Genomic DNA, 26,504 nt, shown 5'->3' on the forward strand with positions numbered 1-26,504 from the left:
CACACACCTGCGCACAGCAGCAGCAGCAGGACTCGTCGCTCACGCGAGCCTCGCACCAGCCTTCGTCGTTTCTCGCGCGTACCCTCAAGTCGTCGCACAACCCCACTTCACACAAACCGCGTCTGCTTGCTCGTCTCGCTCAGCACTCGAACCTCGCAGCGTCCTCCCTTCACACTCCCTTCGCACAACCTCACAAAACCGCTCGCTCGACCTCGCGCACTTGCTGGCACCCGAGCTTCGCGCAATGACCCTCTCGAGCCTCGCCGAAGGTTTGCCCAGCACCCTCACGACTCTCGACGAGCCTCTTGGTAAAGGAGAGATGGAGAGCGAAAGAGGTCAGCAAGAGAGAGAGGAGACTCGCGAGAGAGAAGACCAGCGAGAGGGGAGAAGGGTTTGAGGGAGAAGAAGGAATGACGGCTGAGAGGTGAAAGGAAAACTTAGGGTTTCTGAAAATTTTCTCCTCTTCTTTTCCTTTTTATAGCCTTCTAAAAGGGGTAACTCTAGATCGGGTGAACTCGGTTTAACCTTTGTAAATCCGAAATTAACACAACCGACTCGTATTAGTATTATTATATTCTTATTATTCTTGTAAATAATACTAAATCCTTTTTATTAACTTCTTTATATTTTCTTAATTAATACGAATTAATTCTCAAAATACGGAGTATTACAATAGATGTAATAAGAGAATGACTATCAGTTCCTCTACAGACTTATTGGCACAACTAAATTGATTCAAACGAACTCTAATATAATCACATGAGTATAGTAATTAAGCATGAATCAACAAATCTATTAACTGATGTTCATTTTCAAATAATAATAGAAGCTTAATTAAGGCTATAATTTAGGAAGGTTTTAACGAAAAAGATTTTGACTAAGTTAAATCATTTTAAAGATTTTTTTTGGTTATGGAAAGATTTTAATAAAAATAAATAATTATCTTTATATTTAAAGAAAAACCTTCTTGGATATTATTAAAAAGAAACTATTAATTATTTATGCTTAACAATTTCCTAGAATTTAGGAAAGTGAGATACTGGATATAACACGTTCAATTGAACGTATACAAAGTGGCGCTTGATGTGCTTGTTCCTCAAGGAAAGGAACAACGTGTAAATCCATGATCCTATGATCTAATCTCATAATTAATCTAAATAACTATTATATAGGATCTTAATTAATGAAGTTCTAAGTGTCTCTAACTAAGTGATTAAGTAGTTAAGTAATTAAAGTCTCAGTGCCTTTATTCTCTTATAATAGCAAATTGTTCCTATTGCCTACTTATTCTATTTCCACCAAATTAAATGCATAAAATCAGCTTCTCAAATCAAGAAACATTGACTATTGATTTGAAGGAAGTGACGGTAAACTAATATAATGGAACTACTAAATGATATAGAAACATACCAACATTTAGTACAAGTTTCTAATTCTTTTGAAATTCATCTTAGTTCACTTGAACAAAGCAGAAGTTCCTGTTCATATGAGACTATACTTTTTAAGGAGATTTATTTCATTATATGCTTTAATTTTATTATCTCTTTTGACTAACCTACTAATATTAAAATGCACAAAGTATTTCTTTTTGGGTTCGCTTTACGGATTATATTTCTTAGTTTATGACAACCCAAAATGAAGGAACAAACAATATTTAGTGAGGGGAACAACTCGTAAGATATAGCTTGACAATGAGTGTTCCAAGCATATGATCGATGATAGACAAATCAACATTACTCTCGCTATATGCTTATTATGAAGGAACTGTAGCTTCAAAAACCAACGGAAAAATGGTATAGACTGTTTAATTATCAAATGTTGGTAAGTTAAGTTCTTGTTTCATTGTATAATCTTTATTGTCGAGTTAATGAAGCACTTATATGTTTACAGTTTTTAAAGCTCACTAACTCTGGTTGTTTGAAATTAAGATTACGTCATCAAAAAAGCTAGAAATGTCATACTTGAAGGGAATCAAGTAGGGAACACATACTTTGTAGATCTCAATTTGGTTCCTAACAACATGACATGACTAGTCGTTATTAAGGATGATCTACTTATATCTATCAAAATAATAACATTCTAACTTCATCATGGTTGACAAACTTAGACCAAGGAACTTGATTATAGGTATATCTTATATTTTTCCTAAAGATAAATGTTTGTATATTGTATCCCTGAAGATAGTATGTGATCTTATCTTCTTTCAAAATTTGGTGTGCATCACAAATTCTTGGAACCTTTTCATATGAATTTGCGTGACATCTTAAGTGTTTAGATTAGAATTTTGAAGTTAGGAGATTAGTCTTGTCTATAGTTATTTAAGGAACACCTGATTCTTTTCTTTAATCGCAAAGATAAGTATTCCACATAATGTGAAATCATTGCTAAGAAGATTAAAGTATAAGTGTTCATAAATTATTATATTCAAGATCTAACCATGGAACCAAGTTCCAAACAAGTTTGATGATGTATGCAGGAACAAGGAACAAGTAAGAAAAATAATCGATATCACTTGCTAAATCATCAACAAAGGATGATTATAAGTTGATCAACAAGACATCCTATGAGATCTTCAAAGGAGAAAACACTGGTATTCTGTTCTTAAGCATTTGATTTAAGTGTTTTGGAAATAATAGCAATAAGAATCATCTAAGGAGCTTTTAAAATAGAAGCGATGAGGTAGTGTTAAAATGGACCTCTAATTGTTAAACACAAAGAGCTTATAGCAAAATGATATATAATGTGTTATAAAGAGTTGACATATTTATTATGAAACAAACTTGTTTATTCCCAGAAAACAGGTTAAAGATGATTTTTTTTGTTGAACTCACAAGTTCCTGTGGAGCTAGAGTTCTTAATATGAAATATGTCACTCTAAAAAGTAATAATAGCTAGCTATATGAACGTATGGAGAAGAGCTTAAAAATGAAGATTAAGTTCAGGTTCATCAAATAAAAGTTCAACGCAATGAATATGTGTAAGCAAAGTTCCTGCCCAATTAGTAGGAACAAACAATTCCAACAATCGAGTTTCTTGATTCTAACTGGAATATAAGAAGTATACCTATGGCTCATTCACAGAGACACAGGCAAATGAACTCTATACAGGTTAGTTGTTGAGAGGAACAACTAAACAAATGTATTGATTTTGAGGAATTTTATTCATATAGCTAGGTCATGAAATAATTGAATATACTTTTTGTTGCTTACATGGGATTTAGGTTGTTTCAAATAGATTTTCAATGTGTTCGAAATAATTTTATTCTGGAAATCTACGAGGAACAACATCAAGTTTCTTCTTGAAAAATGATTTCAAAATTAACAATAATTTCTGTTTTCAAGAGGAATTGACTTAGTAGTTGTACATCGTAATATGGATAATATGCTTGGTACACTAACTTTTATGCAAGAGTTTTTGCTAACCTTATACGAAATGAGTACACGAGCATAATAAGGGAACTCAACTACTCTCTTGGAGCATAATGATATTATGACAAAAACATGTCAAGGAACTTTTGAAGAATGATGAGTATGAGTCAAGTTGGAATGGAAGTTTCCATCAGATGTGAAGACATCAAAATGATGGAACTAACAGTTCGGTAATTCAAAAGTAAGTCATCAAAATCAGTCCAGTACTTGAGGTAATTAATTATATTCATGGTGAAATATGACTTAAGTTATGATGTTCATAATTTGTATAAGTCTTGCTTTAAAAATTATGAATATATATTCTTTATAATTTCACCTATTCATGGACTGTTTAGAGGAACAAGACTTTATAAAGTATGACTTGAGTATAAACATGTTCTTTTCCAAAAGTTTTGTCGAATTGGGTTCTTACACATACTAAAATTGAAGTGATTATATGCACACTAGAGTAAATATGTTACACTTAATTTTTGTGTCGTAAAGGCATATTCCCTTGCCTAAAAGTATTAGAGGTCTCATAATAGAACTGTGGATGTTGTCAAACATGAAAGTCCTAAGTTGCCAAAGATACAATGAAAGAAACCTTGTTGGAACAAGACGGTAAATTCCCTTTATATTTCATTTCATTTAACTTTTAGAGGGAACAAACCTATTCTTAGCCAACTATCAACAGTTCACACACATTTCTTCAAACACCCTTTGATTAATTAATTTATCATTCCATTCATATCCTGTCACTTCAAATATCCTAATTCCTGTGTGCTCTAAATTAAAATTCATGACTTTTTATGGTTCAATGATACATAAAGAGTGATAAATGGTAAATACATTTTGAGGGGGAAGTTAAGGAAGAAGTGAGAAGCAAGTATTATATGATTTAACAATTGATGCTCAGAAAGATATATCATTAGATGGAGCTACTCATATAAGTTCCTAATGATGAAGGAATGGTAAAGAACTCGGGGGAATAAGGAAGGAATCGATATATATGTTTACTTCTTTGTGGTAGGTAAATGTCATTCTAGGAAAAGTACAACATCTTGTAATGACACCCTTGTTAAAAAAAAAAAAAAAAAAAAAAAAAGTAAACAAGGGTGATCCAATTTTATTATTTTCTAAAATTCAATATGTCATATATATGGTTGTGAAAATGCTTACTCATGGATTTGATGATTTGAGAAGAGGAACATAGCGAATGATTGAAAGAACTTGACTATAAAGATGAATTCGTTCAAGTTTCTTCACTCAATGAGTTCCTCATGGCTGATTAGTTAAGTAAAGTGAACTTGATAGATATATATCAAGGTGAATGTGTGTGGGGTTTGACAGAGATTTAAAAAGTGTGAGGTGAAGTGATTAACTATAATTATTGTTGAGAACCTCTTATTATAAGTCTAAACCATAGAGCACCAATATATCTCAAGTTTCTTTACTCAAAATTTTCCACAATTTCTTTCATATTTCTTTGAGCCGAATATTACAATGTCTATCTCTTTATCCATTCTTGACTTTCAAAATTGATTTTTGCTTGACTTTTATTTTCTTACCTGTCAAGTTCCTTCGATGGTTCTTGAAGTTGGGTCTTTGGATTGTGAGTTGGAAATTTGTGTAGCACATGCATCCTAAGTTTGAAAAATTGAGATTCTTGAGGCTTTTGGGACTAACAAGTGCTTAACCATGATGGTGGTAAGTGTAGCATATAAAATAATGTGTATATGATTTACCTAAATAAATGTGTGTAAATGATCCTTTTCGATAATGACAAAAGGGGGAAGAATATGTATGATGCTTAAGGTCAAATATAGTTAAGCTATATCCTTCTATGATGAATGTTTTTATATGATGTGTTATTTATGTGTATTCTCTTCATATACATGCTGACTTTTCATTATGGGGAATTAAGTAGTAATCGTTTATTGCTTAATTTGTGATAAGCATCATTTGTTTGTCATCATCAAAAAGGGGGAAATTGTTGAGCATGTAGTATTTTGATGATTATAAACAAATGATGATTATCTAACTAACATGTGTGTTTGAGATGTGCATATTACATTAACATGAAACAAGTCATCAAAGGTTGAATATATCACATCATGAAGGTCTTCCCACAAGTGAATTCCTAAAAGAGTTCCTATAAGGAACACAATAGAGCGGTTCCTAGGTACATCCTATGAGGAACATTGAATATGAAGTTCTGGAGCAGTTCCTGAGTGGGAGCAGCAATATAACGTTTCAGAGTTGAAACAAGAAGTTCCTGAGCAGGAACTATGAGTGCGAAGTTTCTTAAAGGAACTAGCACACTGAAGTTCCAAAGGTGGAGCTATCAACATGCGGTTCTTGAGTTGGAGCAGCATGGAGCATGAAGGCAGAAAATATGAGTTTATTTTCTAGGATTCATGTAAGTATATGGAAACATGAAAGGTAATGGAACAAGGTCTAAAGGAAGTCTAAGGTCAAAGGAACTCGTGGAACTTAGAGTCAAAAGTATTTAAGAGTAATAAATCTGATGCATATTATTATCTTAATCTATAAGAATTTATTTAGAGTTTATTTCTTATAAACTCTACGTGGTTAAATATTTATAAATAATATGCGTTAGTTGTTTTAGGATAAGTTTTAGTTTTAAAATAAAAGATAAGTTTTAGTTTTAAAATAAAAGATAAGTTTTAAATATAGGTTTAATAAATCGGTTTCTTTAGGAATCTGATTTTAATTAATTTAATTTTATATTTTTAGTTTTTGGAAAATAAAAGGCTAGATTTATGTAAGTAGATAATGAGTATTGTTAAAGATATTGTCTGTCTGTTCCTCTCTAAAGGAACAGACGTGGTAGTTTACTAATCTAAGTTAAAGGAACTAACTATTAAAAGGAACTAGACTTAGGATGGAGCATTACAACGGTACAGTTATGTCAGTTGAGTAAAATATGCCTAGATTATAGGTAACTGTTTTATTTAAGGAAAAATGATTTTATGGAAAATCTTTTTAAGGAAAAGATTTTATTTTTCAAAAGATAATAAATATATTATTCGTTTTTTACGGAAGAAATTTAAAGATAATATTTTTATTAAAATGATTTAATTTCTGATTTAATAATTAAAATGTTTTTAATTAAATAAGATTTTCAAGTAATGCTTAAAGTGGTTGCTAAAATTAAGGAGCAGTAACTAAAAACACTCCCACGTTTAACAGTGATCATGGAGATCATGGACTGTTTAAGGAACGTGTTCCTTCGAGTAAGGAACATCATGGGATAATGGTTTAACCACTAACACATGATTAATCCCACGTTCATTCTAAAAGACTGCATATACAAGTTCAATTGAGTTTCAATTGTCGCTGGTGTCTTCCATGTGTCTGACTGGTGTCATTCCATAGTGTCTGACTGTGTCTTTCCACAGTGTTAGACTTATGTCATTCCATAAGTTTGGCTTAAGAAATAGCGTTAGAAAGAAATATTTTCTATTCCTTGTTTAGGTCAGTTCCTTTGAGTTTCAAGTTCCTACGAGTGCCATGTTCCTTTACAGTTATTCAGTTTCTATATACTAGAGTTAAACTAAATTATCAAGCGTTTGTATTTGAGTTTGGGGTTAAAGGGTTTGAGTGAACTCTTGTAATGGGAACTTGGTAAAGGGTTTGAGTGAATTCTTGTATCAAGTTCGAGTTAGGAACTTGAGTAAGTTCGAGTTAGGAATTAACTTGAGTAAGTTCGAGTTAGGAACTTGAGTAAGTTCTTATGTGTATGGTAGACTTAGGGTGAAGTCTATCTAGGGGTGAAGGGGTTGAGTAACCTTTTGTAAAAGAGTTGTGGGAACTCTTGAAAGACTTAGAGTTAAGTCTAGAGTATAGAGTGGAGATTGTGAGAGAGTTGGTGTTCCGAGTGGAACTTGAGTATGTAATAGGTTGAATCATATGAGATTTCCTATTATAGTGAAGACTTTAAATCCTGAGTAGGTCGTGGTTTTTCTTCTTGTATTGAGACAAGAAGTTTCCACGTAAAAATCTCTCTTGAACTTTCAATTCCTTATTGCTTATGTTTTAAATTCCGCATTATTTGGGCAATAAGTTCCACACTACAATTCACCCCCCCTCTTGTAGTGTTCCTAGTGAAATAACAGTTATGCTGCTGCGTTATGTTATTGTATAAATCAATTATGTGATGTAACTTATATTTTTAAACTTAAACCTCTAAATACTTAGACTATCATGTAATAATTAAGTATCTTAAGTGGATTTCATAAATTAAGCTCAGATATATATACAGATTCTTAACCTCCCAAGGGCAGGGTGGTTAGGAATTTGTATTAACAGCATCGTGAATTAGTAGCTTAATCCTTTAATTAATTAGAGTTATCCTTAAATAAGCTGCTAACTAGAGAGGGTTGTTACAAAGTTGTATGCTAAGTTCTCCAAGTGCGAATTCCTGCTGGAGAAAGTTGCTTTTCTTGGTCATATCATTTCTAGGGAGGGTGTCTCAGTTGATCCATCAAAGATTCAAGTTGTTTCTGAAGTGGCCTACTCCAAAGAGAGTGACCAAGATTCGCAGTTTCCTTGGCTTGGCAGGTTATTACAGGAGGTTTGTGAAGGACTTCTCGAAAATAGCTCGGCCGTTGACTACATTGATGAGGAAGGATACTAGGTATCGTTGGGATGCTGATTGTGAGAAGGCATTCCAGATTTTGAAGGAGCGTCTCACCACAACTCCTGTGTTGACTTTACCTGATAATAACGTTGAGTACGAAGTGTTCACAAATGCTTTGAAGAATGGGCTTGGTTGTGTGCTTATGCAGGATAAAAGGTTGTTGCTTACGCTTCTAGGCAATTGAAGAACCATGAGTTGAATTATCCGACGCATGATCTAGAATTGGCAGCTGTTGTCTTTGCACTTAAGATCTAGCGTCATTATCTGCTTGGCACATCATTCAAGATATTTTCGAACCATAAGAGTCTGAATACATCTTCACTCAGAGAGAGCTAAACATGAGGCAGAGGAGATGGTTAGAGCTGATCAAAGATTATGATATGGAGATTCAATACCATGAGGGTCACTAGTAGAATAAATGCTATTGCTGCTGTAGTATTGTTGCGGTTTTACCCATACACAACAATATATCATGTTAAAAAAAGGTAAAATATAAAATAACGATATTGCTGCGGTTTTTACAAAAAAAACGGCAGCAATATGGTAACAAAAGGAAAAATTTCAAAAAAAGTTGACTTTTTGACCATCACTATTGCTGCGGTTTTTGTAAAAAAACCGCAGCAATATATTAAAATATTATTTTTTAATAATATTTTAATATATTGTTGCGGTTTTTTACAAAACCGCAGCAATATTATCAAAAAAATATATATAAAAAGGGTATAAACGCATGCTCAGTTAGACAGTTAGAGACTTAGGGTTTTATTTTCACTCACACAGCCGTTTACTCTCACCCTCACTCCTCTCTCCTTCACCCTCTCTCCTCTCACCTCTCACCGTCACCCTCAGTCCTCTCACCACCCTCACTTTCTTCCTCTCGCACCTAACACCGACACCAACACTAACAGCAACACTCACTGCCGCTTCCTCACTCCCTCTCAATTCCTCGCACGAAGACTCCTTCCACTCTCCTCTCTCGTCGCCGATGACCAAGCGAAGAGACGAAGAGAAGAGATGAAGATGAAGAAGCCGTCGCAACCGAAGTCTCCGTCGCAACCGAAGTCTTCGTCGCCGTTCATCTCTTCACCGACGTCAATTGCGCGAAATCGGCCAGATCTGATTTTCGTCCATCACTTCACCGACGTCAAATGAGCGAGATCTGATTTTCGTCCATCACTTCACCGACGTCAATCGGCCAGATCTGATTTTCGTCTATCTCTTGACCGTCAATTGCGCAAGATCTGTTTTTTTTTTTCTTTTTTTTTCGTTTTTTTTGTCGTTATTTAGATCTGTATTTATGTTTTAGGATTATTTTTATTTTCAGTTTCTTATTTTCTTAATATATTTTTTGTTTTTATTATATTATTTTTGTAATTAATCGTTTAATTATAACTGTTGTTTTTTATTAGATTTGAAATTATATATTTGTTTGTAATTTATTATTCAGTTATTTTATCAATATCAGGCTTATTTTTTATATATTTGGGTGTTGAGTATAATTTACATTTTAGGAAAAATTGTGAATAACCACCTGCGAGATACCCTTGTTTCAAAATAACCACCCCAATTTCATTTGCATTTAAATAACCACCTCTACTTAGCTTCACGTTTTTAAATACCTACCTCTTAACAGAAAAAGGTGACTCCGTTAACAGTGGGGCCCATTTTTTTTTTTTGACTGACCTAATCTCCCTCCAACAAACCACACATTTCATACTTTTCTTCCTATTCTCTCTTTCCTCTCTCCTGTTTCTTCTTCAAACTTCAATTATTGTTTCACCTTCCCCTCCCCATTTTAAATTCTTCATTCAATTTTCTGGACAAGTTTCTTTTTCTCTCTAATCTGCAACTCAGTTTTTTACAGTGAGAATAAGGTGTGAGTGACGGTGGAAAAACATGTCATATATTAAGAAGACTTTTGATGGAATGGAGGAAGAGTAAAGGAAATGTGTGTTGCAGATTAATAGAGAGGATATGTATGAAGTTAGTCATAGGGGTGATCAGTTGAAAGATTGGACATGTACTTGTTATCACTGGCAATTGATAGAAATCCCTTGTGTGCATGCACTTAGATGCATTTTGGACAAGAATGTTGATCCAAATGACTATGTTGATGCAGCCTATAGTAGAGAGACATATTTACATGCATAGAGGTAAGCCATCAACCCCACACCTGGTGTTAATTACTGGAAAAAAATTGATCTACCCCATCCTCTACCACCAGTTCATAAGATTATGCCTGGGAGACCTAGTTTGAAAAAGAGGAAAAAGGAAAAGGGGAAGAGGCTGAACAGAAAGCAAAGAAGGTTAAGATGGCAAAGTGCAAATGTAGCAATTGTGGTCAAGTGGGACACAATAAAAGGGGATGCAAAGCTACAACAGTTTTGAGCTTCAAGAGGAATCACAGTGGAATTGAAGTAGATCTTTGCCAAATTTGTTTAGATTAGGTTTGTCAATGTTAGAGATATATATATATAGGTCAAAGTCGAGGAAAATTGGCGGGAAATTTAATAAAAAGCGTGTCAACAGGCCTCAGAGGTAACGGAGTCACCTTTTTCTGTTAAGAGGTGGGTATTTAAAAACATTAAGCTAAGTAGAGGTGGTTATTTAAACGCAAATGAAATTGGGGTGGTTATTTTGAAATAAGGGTATCTGGCAGGTGGTTATTCACAATTTTTCCTACATTTTATAGTATTATTTGCCTTTGAAAATTTGTGGTTATTATCAATATCAAACTCATTTGCTATACATTTGGGGCTTGAATATGGTTTGACTCTCACAAATTTAATTACAAAATGCAAAAAAAAAAAAAAAAAAAAAATTATTGCACCAGGGTCTATTGCTGCGGTTTTTACCCAAAAACCGCAGCAATATGTTTTACTTTTTTTAATATAAAAACATATATTGCTGCGATTTTTGCCCAAAAACCGCAGCAATATGGGAAAATATTGCTGCGGTTTTTAACCACAGCAATATAATTAATACCTATTGCTGCGCCCTTAATTGCTGCGCCCTTAATTGCTGCACCCTTAATTGCTGCGCGCTCAAAACCGCCGCAATAGGCCTCTTTTTGACCGCAGCAAATAGCATTTATTCTACTAGTGGGTAAGACTAATGTTGTTGCAGATGCACTTAGTAGGAAATCCTCTCACTGTTTGCCGACCATGCATTCGAGGAATCGTCTTCGAGTGGAGTTTCAGAATCTTGATGTGGGAATAGTGCAATTGGGAGCTTAGCTTAACTCTCTTATGATTAAGTCCACTTTGTATGATGAGATCAAGAAAGCACAAGTATATGATCAATTTTTAAAGGACGAGCAAGCTAATGAGCCTGTCAATTTCACAGTGGCTGAGGATGGTAGCGTGAGATTCAAAGGGAGATGGTGTGTTCCTAATATTCTTGAGTTGAAGGAAAAGATCTTAGAGGAAGCTCATTCAGCACAATATTTAACTCTTCCTGGAGGGGATAAAATGTACAAAGATCTCAAGCAGCCTTTTTGGTGGCCTCATATGAAGACGTACGTCGCTAAGTATGTCTCGAGATGTTTGGCTTGTCAAAAGGTCAAGAGTGAGCACAAAAGGCCTCAAGGGATGATTCAACCTTTAGAGGTTCCTACATGGAAATGGGACTCGATCTCAATGGATTTCGTTTGTGGACTTCCGAGGTCACCACAGGGGAATAATATTATTTGGGTCATTGTGGATCGTCTTAGCAAGTCTGCTCATTTCATTCCCATCACTACTAGAAAAAGAGTGTTTTCTCAACGCTTTTCCTCAATATTCTAGACGGAAAAATGCGTTGAGAAATTGATTCTCAACGCTTTGTAAAAGCGTCGAGATTTTAGGCGTGGAGAATTCTCGACGCTTTCTTGCGTTGAGATTCTCAACGCAGAGACGCGTTAGTATGACTTGCGACGCTTTTTTGTGTTGACTTTCTCAACGCTTTTCTGCGACTTGAAATGTGTGTGATGCTGTTTTGTGTTGGGTTTCTCAACGCTTTTTTGCGTCGCGCAATATGCTCTAGACACATTCTAGCGTTAAGATTATTTTACCTCCATAAATAAATTTTTAGAGCCAAAATAACTCTTAACACAAAAAAGTGTCGAGATTTTAGCCTAGAAAAAACATCTAATAATAATAACCATTATTTAATTGGATATGGATCAAATATAATATATTATAAGCAATTTTCCAATAAAAAATACTTAAGTAGAAATGACCAATAATATATATATAATAATATTAATATCTGTCTTAATTAACAAATACACACTAAAATATTTTGTTCGATCACAAATAAGTCAATTAGATAATGTCTACTATATCAACTTCTTAAAACCTTACAAAAAAAACATAACAAAAGAAATATATCTTTTACAGGACCTTTTCAATCATTAATAACTTTACGAGTTGTACTAATTTAATGGATCCTTGGCTTCTTTTCCTTCACCATCATCTTGATCCTTGAAAAAAAACAAAGAATGACATAATAAGTAATCTTATATAATGTGATATATTATAGTGATGTTCAATTATAAAAGATGTAAAAAAGTTAGTTAATGACAAAAGAAAAGAATAGGTAACTAGATGGTGCAACTTGATTTTGATAATTCAAATGAAACAATGAATGATAATATTATAACAATACCTCTGTAGTAATCAAATGCATAGCTGACTTTGCAGCATCTATAAGTTCAGTAGAAGCTTTTCCATCACGCACCGCATCGAACACTAGAGAAAAATGTGTAGCAACGGTCTTCATCATCTTAGTATGCTCATCAAACTTGTTAGTCATCTCTTTGTTTTGTTTTTCAAGTTCCTCATTTCTCTTCTTCAATAAAGATGTTTCCACAATGTTTTCAAGTTCCACATGTCTCCTTTTAAGTTTTCCATAACCTTCTTTTCTAAGTTCACCACGCACCCCATGAATATCACTTTTTTTCACCCCAAATCCATATCCCTGGGGTCGTTCAGGTACTTCATCTCCATTCATGACAGCTTGAAAGGCTTCATTCTCAACGTCAACACGAGACATAGTAGGATTACAAAGTTTTAATGAATCAACCTTTGCCTTTGCATCCTCCTGCACAATTTTTTAGGGAATAAATTATGTAAATCTGATGATAGAAAAATAGAATGCAAAGATAGACTAATGTGTTAGACCAAGTACCAAAAAGTCCGAAGTGTCTGTGCCTCCAAGATAGGTTCCATCCTTCCTCTTATGAGTTGCTTCCCAAAGTTCAATCAAGCTCATTTCTTCTCCATGCTCATCTTCCTATAAATAATTAGTTACCTTGTAGTAAGTCTAAAATAAGCATGCAACTTAATATTATAGTTCTCGTTAATCTAAAATTTAGGCAGACACACAAATAAACAATTACCAAAGACTATGAATAGCATAAACAATCTACGAATATTATTCCCTACGCCACCTTCATCTCCTAATAGTAAATTTCTTCATTATCCATGTTTTCTGCAATATGATTCTCCATTTAACAATTACTCTCTTTTTATTGAACCCTGAGCCTCTGTCTGAATATCCATCATTGTTTGACATAAAGCAGAATAACAGTGTGACTGGCAAAAGTCCATTTGTCACCGCCTCATTCAGAGTTCTATTTCAGTTTGTCTGGTACGGAGCTAAGTTCTCAGCTCATTAGCCCCACTGTCAAGTAGAAGAATGCATACTAAAAAAAAAAAAAAAGACCATGAAAAGCCAGATTCAAATCAAGCATATGCAATAAGCTCCATGACTGATGCAGGTTTCATAATACAGATACAAACGTCTTAATAACGAATCTTGATCACTAAAGATAAAATAAACTTGATTTTGAAACTTTGAGTGAAAATTTATTCCTTACATAATCAACTCGTATATTAGCGTAACTAGTAGAACCCAATGTATGAACTTGATTTTGAGCTGCTCGTGTCGCTTTTCCAAGTTGAGACAATTGCTACACTCGCAATGGATGTTTTAGTTAATATTGTAGAAGTAAGATGTATCACACATTATAATAATAAATCGAAAAAAGAGAAGTACCTGTCCTTTGTGTGAGAACCAATACTGAACCAATGGTTTCCATTCAGAACGAGTATGTCCACTAGGCACAATATCATAGTGTTCTTCCTCAATGAGCTTATTGGGTTTGAAGAATGTCAATTTAAGTGAGTGTTTATAGTGCCTCCAACATTTGTCAACACGTTGCAGAGCTAATGTATTATAGACCTCATCCTCAGGAATCACAAAATGTTCCTTCAACGAAAAAAGAAAAAAATAATAATGCAAGATCAATAAGACATAGCTAATAAGAAACATATATATATATATATATATATATAATATATATATATATATATATTATATATTATATATATTATATATTTATAACAATTTTAGTTTGAACTTGTATGCATACTCTCATCTTCATAACAATCTTAGTTTTGAGTTTCACGTCAACATGATGCCAATTCTTTTCTCCAATTGGACAATAGGTCCCATCCTTTGCTACACTTCCTAGAAATCGCACCAAGATATGCCCACCTTTCCTAATTGGTTGGTTGAACTCATTAAATTGCACATGGTACCTAACACCATGACTGTGCCAAACATCTATGGGCTGAATTGAACCGCTCATCAACTGAAGTTCACCCTTAGAATCTGCCAAAGAATATATGAAACCATGAAAAAATGGGATAAAGGAGTCAATTCTTTTATAAGCTATGCCTTAATTGAAGCTTTAACATAGTCATAATTGGTTACATAGTTTTGGTAATGCTGCACTAGATGGCGGACCAAATGGTCCCCATTTACTTGGATTTTGAGATGTTTATGATGGTCTTATAAGTGAAGGGTTTGAAGGAAGCTCTGATGCATTGTACGTTGTGCTCTATTATGACCCATGGGGTTAATTTTAGGTACCTTACTATTAGTCTTTGACTGTAGAATAATAAGAGGATGAGTCCTTTTTGCAGCTTGTGAGGTATTCGAACCCATGAGTTTTAGTGGAGGTAACATGTCACACGCTAAAGGATCTTTCTGAGGTAGAGTAGAAGCTGTTCCTCTTGACTGTGGAATCATGGCAGCAGATGATAAAAGTTTTTGCTGAGATATAGTACAAGTTGTAGCTCTTGACTGTGGAATCGTAGCTGGAGAAAATGAAGCAGATGCTGAAGGTTTGTGTTGAGGTAGAGTAGTAGTTGTACTTGAATGTGGAATAATAGGGGGTTAAAGTGTTTGTCCTGCTTGTGAGTTATTCAAACCCATGGGCTTCATCTCAGGTATCATGGCAGGAGAACGTGAAGTAGTTGCTGCAGCGGCATCTGAAGCAACATCATTAGATACCGAAGCAGCACCAACTCGTGTCCTTTTGCTACGATATGTCATAATAACACTGTCACAATTCCTACAAAACAAAAACATGTAAATACTTTTCGACCACATGAAAAAAGCCAAAGTACACAGATTTTAAATCCATCTTACACAGATTCGATGATATTACTTCTCTTACGAATCTATTATTTTGATATACCAGAACCAGAGATACAGAACAGGAAGATCTTGGAAAAGGAAACATCACTCTAAGCATCACAATAAAAAGACCACTGTCCCCTCAAAAAAAAAAGAAAAAAAAGGCCACTGGAAAATTCTTCCTAAGGCAGCAATGTTAAAAAGTAACAGCAAATCCCTTGACTTTATTGATCGGATTCCGATTACTGGTGGCAGCTCATTTGCTTTGGTTACAACAGGTTATTGTTCGTAAGTGGAATCTACAAGAAGAAAGATTGATCAGAGTTCCAGAAGAAGAGGTTAGAACTTGTTGCATCTATGTGCTAATGGACGATCCTTATAGTCACTCTCATTTTTATTTGATGATGTTGCAGCTATCTAGCTTCCTATAGTAGAGCATAACACATATGACATAAATTACTTATTATTATATGAGGAACTTGTGCATAAAATAGTTTATCTTGTAGATATTAACACTGGGGTTACTGGCCTGGTTAAATCCACATACGTAAATGACATATTTTACTAGTCATGATTATAGACTAGTCGATTTAGATCTATAACATTCATTTTGGCAAGGAGAAGCTCATGTCAGCAAATACACATTGGTGCGTGGTTGTTTCATTTATGAAAATTATTTGGTTTGACAGCTCACTATTTTGAGCTTGTGTCAGCAAATGCCCAGACTGTGAAACATTTTGAATTTGATAGGCATCTCGGTCCTTACTCATTAAAAAAAATGGAGATTGGAAACGTTTGTCGAATTACATCTGTAAGGATGTCATTGAGCGTATTGGTATGAACATTTCATCTATTTTGTACGCGACCTTTTACATTTTTGTTTTGTAAAGCTAACTTATTTGTGTATGTTGTTGGCCTGTGAACTTCACAATTATTATTGAGTTGATTGACCAAACCTCAGAATAGTGTCACATGTCCTGAACCTAGTAGGGTATTTCTACACTACAATAAGCTATTCAATTACCACAGTCCACAAATGTGGTGGAGAAAACACAGTTGAACTACAAAAATCTCGGAGAACGTCATAATTATAGTAGAATGTCATTTACCTGCACACTTGCTGCTGTGACTGTGTCCAATATTGTATTTGTAGTATAATTGTTTGACTTTAGCCTTATGCGCTTCGATTCAATGTCCACTAGCATTTTCGCCCAAAATGCAAATATATAGGAATCCAAGACCTAATAATGAAAGCAAACAGAGGCTTTAAAGAACATGTCTATAAGAAATCTTCAGTAATTAACATTAAAGCAACCATCCTACCTCCCATCTTGTCACTGTCTCAAAAGGATAAATTCTCAGCGTCCGACTTGTAGCAGGATCAAGCATTCGAATCCCATCCAAACCAATCTGTTTTACCATGTAAACCAAATTGTCACAAAAGCAAAACCTATATATTAATGAATCCAAAGCAAAATGGCTAACACATGAAAGCAAAAGGACAGCGTTCTATGGTTATCTTTTTGTTTCTATTTATTCAAATAGAAGACATTCTAGCTGGAACATTATTCAAAATCATTATACTTCACTGCTTCATTTCCCAGCAACATCATTCACATTGGTGTGCTATGAGAGAATGTTACAGCTACGAGGATACCCTTTAGGAAAATCCATATTATTATAAGATGACCCTGTATTCTAGGTGTGCTATGAGAGAATGTTACAGCTATGAGAGAATGTTACTGCCATATATGTAAAGGATGCTCCCCATATTCATCGAGTTATGTTGTCATAGTCACATATCTTTTTCAAATAGCTAAACCTCATATCTAACATGGGCCCATATGGAAGAATGCAACAGTCAGCCATGCGTAACAGAGTTATCAATAGCATCATAAGCTTCTAGAGCAAGGAATTTGATGCAGATACTAGCAGTCACACCTAAATATGCTAAGCTACAACTAGTTCTCATTTGTTGAGTTTATGGAGCTTTATAGCAAGTTTCTAATTACGCAATCTAGCTTATTTCTTCAATTTAATTTTTCTTCTAGAAAGCTCAATGAAAGCAAAAAAAAAAAACAAAATAATCCTATTGCCAGAAATCAAAATAGGTAGTTTTGAAAGATGACATGTAAAAGGTATAATGGTACGTACAATTAACTAAGATCAATAGCACTTTTATAAACACTTCTCGATCACATGAAAAAAGCCAAAGTACACAGAATCTCGATTTTGGTATGATAGAAAAATTTGCAAACTCTACTAGAAAAACATAACAGCAAACTAATTAAGTCCATCATAGCCTACTTCAAACAAGTCCCTAGGCTTGGTTCTAATAACATGAAACCATCCTTTTTGCATCTCATCCTCAACATAAAATACTTGTTTTGCTTGAGATGAGAGAATAAATGGATCGTCATACAAATATAGACCAGTATGCATCAACTTAGAGAAGTTCACACACACACTTCCATTTGCATTTGTCTTTAAACCCCTGTGGATGTCTACCCAATCACATCCAAATATTACAACCTTGTAGGAACCATAGTAATTCAACTCATAAATTGCTTTCAGCTTTCCAAAGTACTCTTGGCCTTCAGCTTCAACCATAATTCCAGAATTTTGTGTCTTTCGATGTCGTTCACGATCCATGACATCAAATTTACAGCCACTAGTTAGAAAACCTTTCACCCTTTTCACACGATTTAATGGACCACGTGCTAAAGCTCTTCTCACCTTTCCTTGTATACTACTATCATCTATATTGTGAACCTATGAATAAAAGATAGTATAGGTTAAATGATGTAGGTCATAACTTAAAAAAGGAATACAATGATCAAATTTACAAGGCTTAAAACCTGGTTTTGCAACCATTCTGAGAATTCATGGATTATCCATTCATTTTGATGGTGTCGTTCGACTGATTTTCTGTAATTTGAGTCTCTTCTCGCTTTTGACTTACAAATTCACTAAAAACAAGCCAAAATGCAATGTTATCTGACGATTTTTATGAATTTGATGAACTCTTGTAATATAACTCATGGTGCTACTTACTGAATGACAGGTTTCATCTCATCTGAGTGAAGCAAGACATAACGATGTGCTTGCTTTAAACTTCTATCATCAAGACGAACATTTTGTGTCATCCCAATAACACGACCCCCAGAGTTATAATGATATTGTAACAGCCCGCTCTTTCGAGCTGCTAACTAAACGCACTTAAGATCCATAAACAATAATTAACTCTTAAATAAATTACTTCGCAGCGGAAAAATATCCTTAAATACACCAATATCTCCAATAATATTCTCAAATATCATATACAACGAAACATAAATAACTATTCTCAAATCAGCTATCTAAAATACAAGCTTAATCCTTAAGCCACTATGACACCTTGATCTTGCTTCACTTCGAATTCCGAGCTCTGAATATCAAACCTGCAAATTAAGGGGAGAAATACAAAACAAACAAAATTCCAAAATGAGTGGAAAACTCGTAACCTTTACTTCAGCCCGTTATAAACATTTAATTTGTCAAATCATTTCTTTCCGTTACAATGCTGGCATAGTTCACTCTCTTAAACAAATTAGTGGCAAGTACAGGCTTTGGACAAAAGACAAACGCTGCCTCCAAGCTTCGTTATGGAGCCCAGCAATACTACCCCCAAGGTTCGTTATGGAGCGTAGTCGACCGTATCAGGTCAAAAGAGTAACCATCCTCCACCCATAGCTTGCCCACTTTCTATTTTCAGTTCATAAACTAAGCCAGCAAAACAGTTACGTATTCATAATCAATCAATGACATTTCATCATCACATTCATATCTATGGCCATAGTACGAACTTAAGTATCAAAAACATAGATCCACACACACATGGGCATGTGTAACTTATTTTTACTGAACATAAAAGTTACCTGAATCGCAATCCAGTCCCTTAGCTTCGACAATAAGAATTTTGAGAACTTCACAACTCCATCAACTCTCTTGAAATTCATAACAATCCTCCAACATTAACCTCAGAATAATAACAATAATTAATAACTAATCTTAACTAATCTAATCTAACGCAATCCACTATGCTAATCAAACTAAATGCCACAACTAGAAATTAACTAATTCTATATAACTTCCAAACTTATCTTGCCAACTCCAATCTATTATATTACTAGTAGTAACAATCACTAACGAATTATACTAAATTAACATAAGAAATCGTAACCCATAACTCTTTTATGAAATCTTGGAAATACTAACTGAGATTAGCAATCAACTACAAAACTAATTTGTAATTTAGTGAGACTACGATAACTCTAACAACAACAACATTGCAACCACCATATAATATCAATTACAATTATAATTCAACAACAACAAATCCACAAGAGGAAAAAACAGTACAAGAAAACTACCTAGTAGTAACGTCGGCTTAGTGTGGCTTCACTCACACACAACACCAACTGATTTCTGGAGAGGAAAGAATGGGACAACAGTAGCAGTAGCCCAACAGCAAGTACACAACAACAACAGTAACATCGGCGAGAAGAGCAGCAGCGAGCCAAAACAGGGGAGGGAAAAACCACGGCAGCAGCAGCAACAAGAAGGAAAAGAGAAAGAAAACAACCACGACAGCAACGACCACGATGTTTCATCTGCAAGGTAGCACCGGCAGATCAGCGGCGCATCACCGCAAGTGAACGATAATCATAGGACCCGCAGCACAGCACGAGCAGAGGAGAGAGAGTGTTTCGAGGGAGGAGAAAGAAACACACTGCGGTGGCCGACATCAAAGCTCCAACGAGTAGCAACTCCGAGCAGCGACGAAGCCCAGCCGTGAAAGGGAAGCAAATGAGAACAAAAGAAAAGAGAAACAGGGGATTTGGGGTTTCTTGGGGTTTTGAGTTCTCACGGGGAGAGAGAGGAAATGGGGTTTGGGATTTTGGTTACTCACTTGACCGACAATGAAGGGAGAATTTGTGGGTTATCTTTCAAAAGCAACCGACAACATTAAAGGATGGGGACCCGACTTCGTTTTCTATTTGGGCCAAATACCGCTCAACTAAATGCACAAAATTCAAAACATAAAATAATAATAATAATAATCTCATAAAATTAGATAAATAAAACATTACAACACGACAATATAATTCACATTCCACATCTCAAATAAAATAAGATTTCCGAAACATAATTAACTTAATGAATATAATCAGCATTAAATAAACGTTCTTAAAAACAGGGCTATTACATACTACCACCCTTATTTAAAGTTTCGTCCTCGAAACTTGAAAATAATAATTTAAATAAAACCAAAATCTCAAACTCGTAAGATATCAGACATCCAACCTTAATTCTACCATAAGCTTTGTATCTCCACTCCAACTCAATAACATAATCGAGGAGCAAAGAAAACAAAAGGGGCAAAAATTTCAGCATAGGATTCCAGACTTCTCATTCATAGAGATATCGTTTGAAATTGTTTTACTTAACCAAATCATACAATTTTCTCAACAAAAACACCATCATAAACAACTTAGGACACTACACCTTTACATAGATGAAATCATATAGCACACGCAACAGCGCAAGCACTTATACACTCAAGCTTCAAATTCCTAATTCCTGATCACCAATTCTTAACCACTAATAATCCCAAATTGATTTCAAACATTCCCAAGAATCTTTTACCCTCGCTAGGTAGCCAACTAGGCATACGGTCGCAAGGTTGCTCTGATACCATCTTGTAACAGCCCGCTCTTTCGAGCTGCTAACTAAACGCACTTAAGATCCATAAACAATAATTAACTCTTAAATAAATTACTTCGCAGCGGAAAAATATCCTTAAATACACCAATATCTCCAATAATATTCTCAAATATCATATACAACGAAACATAAATAACTATTCTCAAATCAGCTATCTAAAATACAAGCTTAATCCTTAAGCCACTATGACACCTTGATCTTGCTTCACTTCGAATTCCGAGCTCTGAATATCAAACCTGCAAATTAAGGGGAGAAATACAAAACAAACAAAATTCCAAAATGAGTGGAAAACTCGTAACCTTTATTTCAGCCCGTTATAAACATTTTATTTGTCAAATCATTTCTTTCCATTACAACGCTGGCATAGTTCACTCTCTTAAACAAATTAGTGGCAAGTACAGGCTTTGGACAAAAGACAAACGCTGCCTCCAAGGTTTGTTATGGAGCCCAGCAATACTACCCCCAAGGTTCGTTATGGAGCGTAGTCGACCGTATCAGGTCAAAAGAGTAACCATCCTCCACCCATACCTTGCCCACTTTCTATTTTCAGTTCATAAACTAAGCCAGCAAAAAAGTTGCGTATTCATAATCAATCAATGACATTTCATCATCACATTCATATCTATGGCCATAGTACGAACTTAAGTATCAAAAACATAGATCCACACACACATGGGCATGAGTAAATTATTTAACCGAACATAAAAGTTACCTGAATCGCAATCCAGTCCCGTAGCTTCGACAATAAGAATTTTGAGAACTTCACAACTCCATCAACTCTCTTGAAATTCATAACAATCCTCCAACATTAACCTCAGAATAATAACAATAATTAATAACTAATCTTAACTAATCTAATCTAACGCAATCCACTATGCTAATCAAACTAAATGCCACAACTAGAAACTAACTAATTCTATATAACTTCCAAACTTATCTTGCCAACTCCAATCTAACATATTACTAGTAGTAACAATCACTAACGAATTATACTAAATTAACATAAGAAATCGTAACCCATAACTCTTTTATGAAATCTTGGAAATACTAACTGAGATTAGCAATCAACTACAAAACTAATTTGTAATTTAGTGAGACTGCGATAACTCTAACAACAACAACATTGCACCACCATATAATATCAATTACAATTATAATTCAACAACAACAAATCCACAAGAGGAAAAAACAGTACAAGAAAACTACCTAGTAGTAACGTCGGCTTAGTGTGGCTTCACTCACACACAACCAACTGATTTCTGGAAAGGAAAGAATGGGACAACAGTAGTAGTAGCCCAACAACAAGTACACAACAACAACAGTAACACCGGCGAGAAGAGCAGCACCGAGCCAAAACAGGGGAGGGAAAAATCACGGCAGCAGCAGCAACAAGAAGAAAAAGAGAAAGAAAACAACCACGACAGCAACGACCACGATGTTTCACCGGCAAGGTAGCACCGGCAGATCAGCGGCGCATCACCACAAGTGAACGACAATCATAGGACCCGCAGCACAGCACGAGCAGAGGAGAGAGAGTGTTTCGAGGGAGGAGAGAGAAACACACCGCGGTGGCCGACATCAAAGCTCCGACGAGCAGCAACTCCGAGCAGCGACGAAGCACCGTGAAAGGGAAGCAGATGAGAACGAGAGAAAAGAGAAACAGGGGATTTGGGGTTTCTTGGGGTTTTGAGTTCTCACGGGGAGAGAGAGGAAATGGGGTTTGGGATTTTGGTTACTCACTTGACCGACAATGAAGGGAGAATTTGTGGGTTATCTTTCAAAAGCAACCGACAACATTAAAGGATGGGGACCCGACTTCGTTTTCTATTTGGGCCAAATACCGCTCAACTAAATGCACAAAATTCAAAACATAAAATAATAATAATAATCTCATAAAATTAGATAAATAAATACATTACAACACGACAATATAATTCACATTCCACATCTCAAATAAAATAAGATTTCCGAAACATAATTAACTTAATGAATATAATTAGCATTAAATAAACGTTCTTAAAAACAGGGCTATTACATAATATTCCCAAATATTATACATCGAAAAATAAATAACTATTCTCAAATCAGCTATCTAAAATACAAGCTTAATATATCTCTAAGAAGAAGCCTTACTTGTTCAATGATTGTCAAGGATTACTATAACTATGGAATAGTTCTAAGAATAGTTATTGAGTTATGAACGATAATCGAAAGAATCTGAAAGGGAAAGTAGCCTCGTCTGAGTCGACGGATGAGGTGACATGAACAGTGCCCCATGGACTGTGAACCTTGGGGGCCCCACAGGGAAACCTGCCCATTGCTCTGTGGGGCGATAATCGGGCGATATATCAGGTAATATGAAACCTGTGGATGGCTGATGAAATCAGCGGAAAAAGTAAAGTGAATGGTTGGGTGACGACCCGGACTAGTCACAGTTATTGGCCAAAAGTAAAGTGAATGGTTGGGTGACGACCCCCACTGTCGGAGTGTAAGCTTTGTCTCCTCCGCCGCGTTCTCTTTCCCCCTGGTTAAAAGGAATGTTATTTCAAAGTATGAAAGTTATATTGATAGTGGATTCCCGATAAGGAATCGTATCGTGGTAAGTTGTTTTGATATCGGATTCCCGATAAGGAATCATATGAGGTAAGTAATGAATGTTTATTCAGTATATGATGATGAATATCGATATTGGTTTCCTCAGAAGGAGGCATATCATGGTAAGTGATACTAACGTTAGATTCCCGATAAGGAATCGTATCTTGTTATGTGGATTCCCGATAAGGAATCATATCTCGTTATTGGATTCCCGATAGGGAATCGTTATGATGAAAGTTGTTATGTCATTTATTGCCTGATAAGGGTTTATGTACGACATTATAAGGGAATGATTGATAGAGTATGAAAACATAAGTTTGGGTTTCTAATAAGAAATCAATTAAAGGAAGTAAAGTATATTAATTATATCAAAGTTGGTGACCTCATATTCCTACTATGGAATCGTGGTAAGTTAAAAGGTTGATTAAATGAGAATATATGAAACGTATCATTGTTAGGAGTCACCTTAGCGTGTTTGCTACTATGTGATTAATGATGTATTATGAAATGTGGAACTAGAAATATAATATGTATGTTCAACAAGATTATTGCTGCTAAGCATGCGATGATGGATGTGATTATTGAACTTATGTTGACTGCTGAGTCGTTTTTCTTGTAACAGCCCGCTATTCCGAGCTGCTAACGAAAACACACTCAGCATCCATAACCAATAATTAACTCTTAATTAAATAAAATCGCAGCGGAAAAACATCCTTAAATACACCAATAACTGAACTAAAATTCCCAAATATTATACAACGAAATATCATAAACTATTATCCAATCAACTAACTAGATACAAGCTCAATCCTTAATCTAGGACGACATCATAATCTTGCTTCACTTCAATTCTCGAGCTCTTGATACCAAACCTGCAAATTCAGGGAGAAAATACAAAACAAACACAATTCCAAAATGAGTGGAAAACTCGTAACCTTTACTTCAGCCCGTTATAAACATTTTATTTCTCAAATCATTTTCATCTCGTTACAACGCTGGCATAGCTCACTCTCTTAATCAATTAGTGGCAAGTACGGGATTTGGACAAAGGACAAACGCTGCCTCCAAGATTCGTTATGGAGCTCAGCAATACTACCCCCAAGGTTCGTTATAGAGCGTACCCGACCGTATTAGGTCAAAAGAGTAACCATCCTCCACCCATACCTTGCCCACTTTCTATTTTCAGTTCATAAACTAAGCCAGCAAAACAATTTTCGTATTCATAATCAATCAATGACATTTCATCATCACATTCATATCTATGGCCATAGTACGAACTTAAGTATTATAAAAACAGAACAGAAATCCACACGCACATGGGCATGAGTAAATAATTTTACTAAACATAAAAGTTACCTGAATCGCAATCCAGTTTCAACAACACAATCTCCTTCACAACTCTGAAAGATACTCCACTCCAAAATCATATTCCAACAATAACCTCACAACAATAACAATAATTAATAACTATCCTGAAACTAATCTAAACTACAAACTGAAACCATAACCAATCTCAATCTAGAAATTATCAACCTTTAACCTTCTAATTTACTTAATTCTCAATATAGAAATCCTTTACAACCATACGCAACAACACCACCATATCCACAACAACCCAACAATAATCACCACAAATAACTACACCACTTTAGCAACCCATTTTAAAAATAACCGACCACAACAATCCTTGCAACAACACTACAACAACAACCAACTACACGAGCACCATGAACCAACTAATTTCTGGAGTAGAAAAAAGAACAGGACAACAACATAACAATGACAACACTAACAATAACACAACAATAACAAGAACAGAAGAACAACATCACAAACGACAACCACCAGTCCACCACAATTATAACTAAAACAACAATAATAGTACAAGAAGAGAAGAAAAGCAAGAACACCACCATAACAGCAACCACCACAAGCACAAAACATAATCAAGTATTAAAGGATAAACATGGGCTTGGTATTTCTGAATTTTAAAAAGAAATCAGAAATTGGAATGAATAGGTACTAGGTTTTACCTCTGCTCATTTGGAGCAGGGACGACACGCATGGCAAGAGAGCTCGAAGCTCCGGCGAGGTGACATATCAACGACAGCAGCACCGGCGAGATAGCAGCAGCGCGAATAGGGGGAAAACGAGAACAGACCAGCAGCGACGACAGGGCTACAATGGTTCGACGCGGCTCCGGCGAGACAGAAGAGTCGTGCGGCGACGGCGAACGAGAAAGAGGAGGTCAGGTTCGCTGGGGTTTCGCTGGGGTTGGGGTTTCGGTTCGTCGAGCAAAAGAACAGGGGAGGGTTTCATTTTGGGTTTGTGGTTTTACGGGGAAGAAGAAAACAATTGGGTTGGGGTTTAATTTTTAAACCGACAAAAGGGGAGGTGCAAGACCAACTTTGATTTCCTATTTGGGTCAAATACCACTCAACTTAAACTTAAAATCCAAAATATATCAATAATAACACCATAAAATTAAATAAATATATATATTACGAACACGACAATATAATTCACATTCAACATCACAAATAAAATAAATATTTCCGAAACATAATCAACTTAATAAATATAATTATCATTAATAAAACGTTCTA

The 26,504-nt window shown here is 35.2% G+C and overlaps 1 protein-coding gene and 1 long non-coding RNA gene across 2 annotated transcripts; both read right to left on the reverse strand.

Moving 5' to 3' along the window:
* Nucleotides 1-12,389: 12,389 nt before the first annotated feature.
* LOC125493365 (uncharacterized) lies at nucleotides 12,390-15,453 on the reverse strand. Its single transcript, XM_048636642.2, has 8 exons — nucleotides 15,330-15,453; nucleotides 14,994-15,236; nucleotides 14,486-14,727; nucleotides 14,110-14,322; nucleotides 13,931-14,023; nucleotides 13,240-13,344; nucleotides 12,718-13,152; nucleotides 12,390-12,532 (listed from the first exon to the last, which is right to left on the reverse strand). Exons 1-8 carry the CDS (start codon nucleotides 15,451-15,453, stop codon nucleotides 12,485-12,487), a joined length of 1,503 nt encoding a protein of 500 aa, XP_048492599.2. The 3' UTR covers nucleotides 12,390-12,484.
* Nucleotides 15,454-24,562: 9,109 nt separating this feature from the next.
* On the reverse strand, nucleotides 24,563-26,022 carry LOC130592128 (uncharacterized). The gene is made up of 2 exons (XR_008970315.1): nucleotides 25,932-26,022; nucleotides 24,563-24,770 (listed from the first exon to the last, which is right to left on the reverse strand). It is a non-coding gene; the product is annotated as an uncharacterized LOC130592128 (long non-coding RNA).
* Between the last annotated feature and the right edge of the window lie 482 nt (nucleotides 26,023-26,504).

This window comes from Beta vulgaris, chromosome 1 (assembly GCF_026745355.1).
Source record: "Beta vulgaris subsp. vulgaris cultivar EL10 chromosome 1, EL10.2, whole genome shotgun sequence".
In the NCBI taxonomy this organism is placed as follows: domain Eukaryota; kingdom Viridiplantae; phylum Streptophyta; class Magnoliopsida; order Caryophyllales; family Amaranthaceae; genus Beta; species Beta vulgaris.

Excerpts from the sequence above, each read along its gene's own strand:
- LOC125493365 (XM_048636642.2), bottom strand. The coding sequence starts at position 15,453 with ATGACATATCGTAGCAAAAGGACACGAGTTGGTGCTGCTTCGGTATCT. Across the intron at positions 15,237-15,329 it reads ACCTGAGATGAAGCCCATGG|CATCTGCTTCATTTTCTCCA; the intron begins GTTTGAATAACT and ends ACAAACCTTCAG. Across the intron at positions 13,345-13,930 it reads CTAATATACGAGTTGATTAT|GAAGATGAGCATGGAGAAGA; the intron begins GTAAGGAATAAA and ends AATTATTTATAG.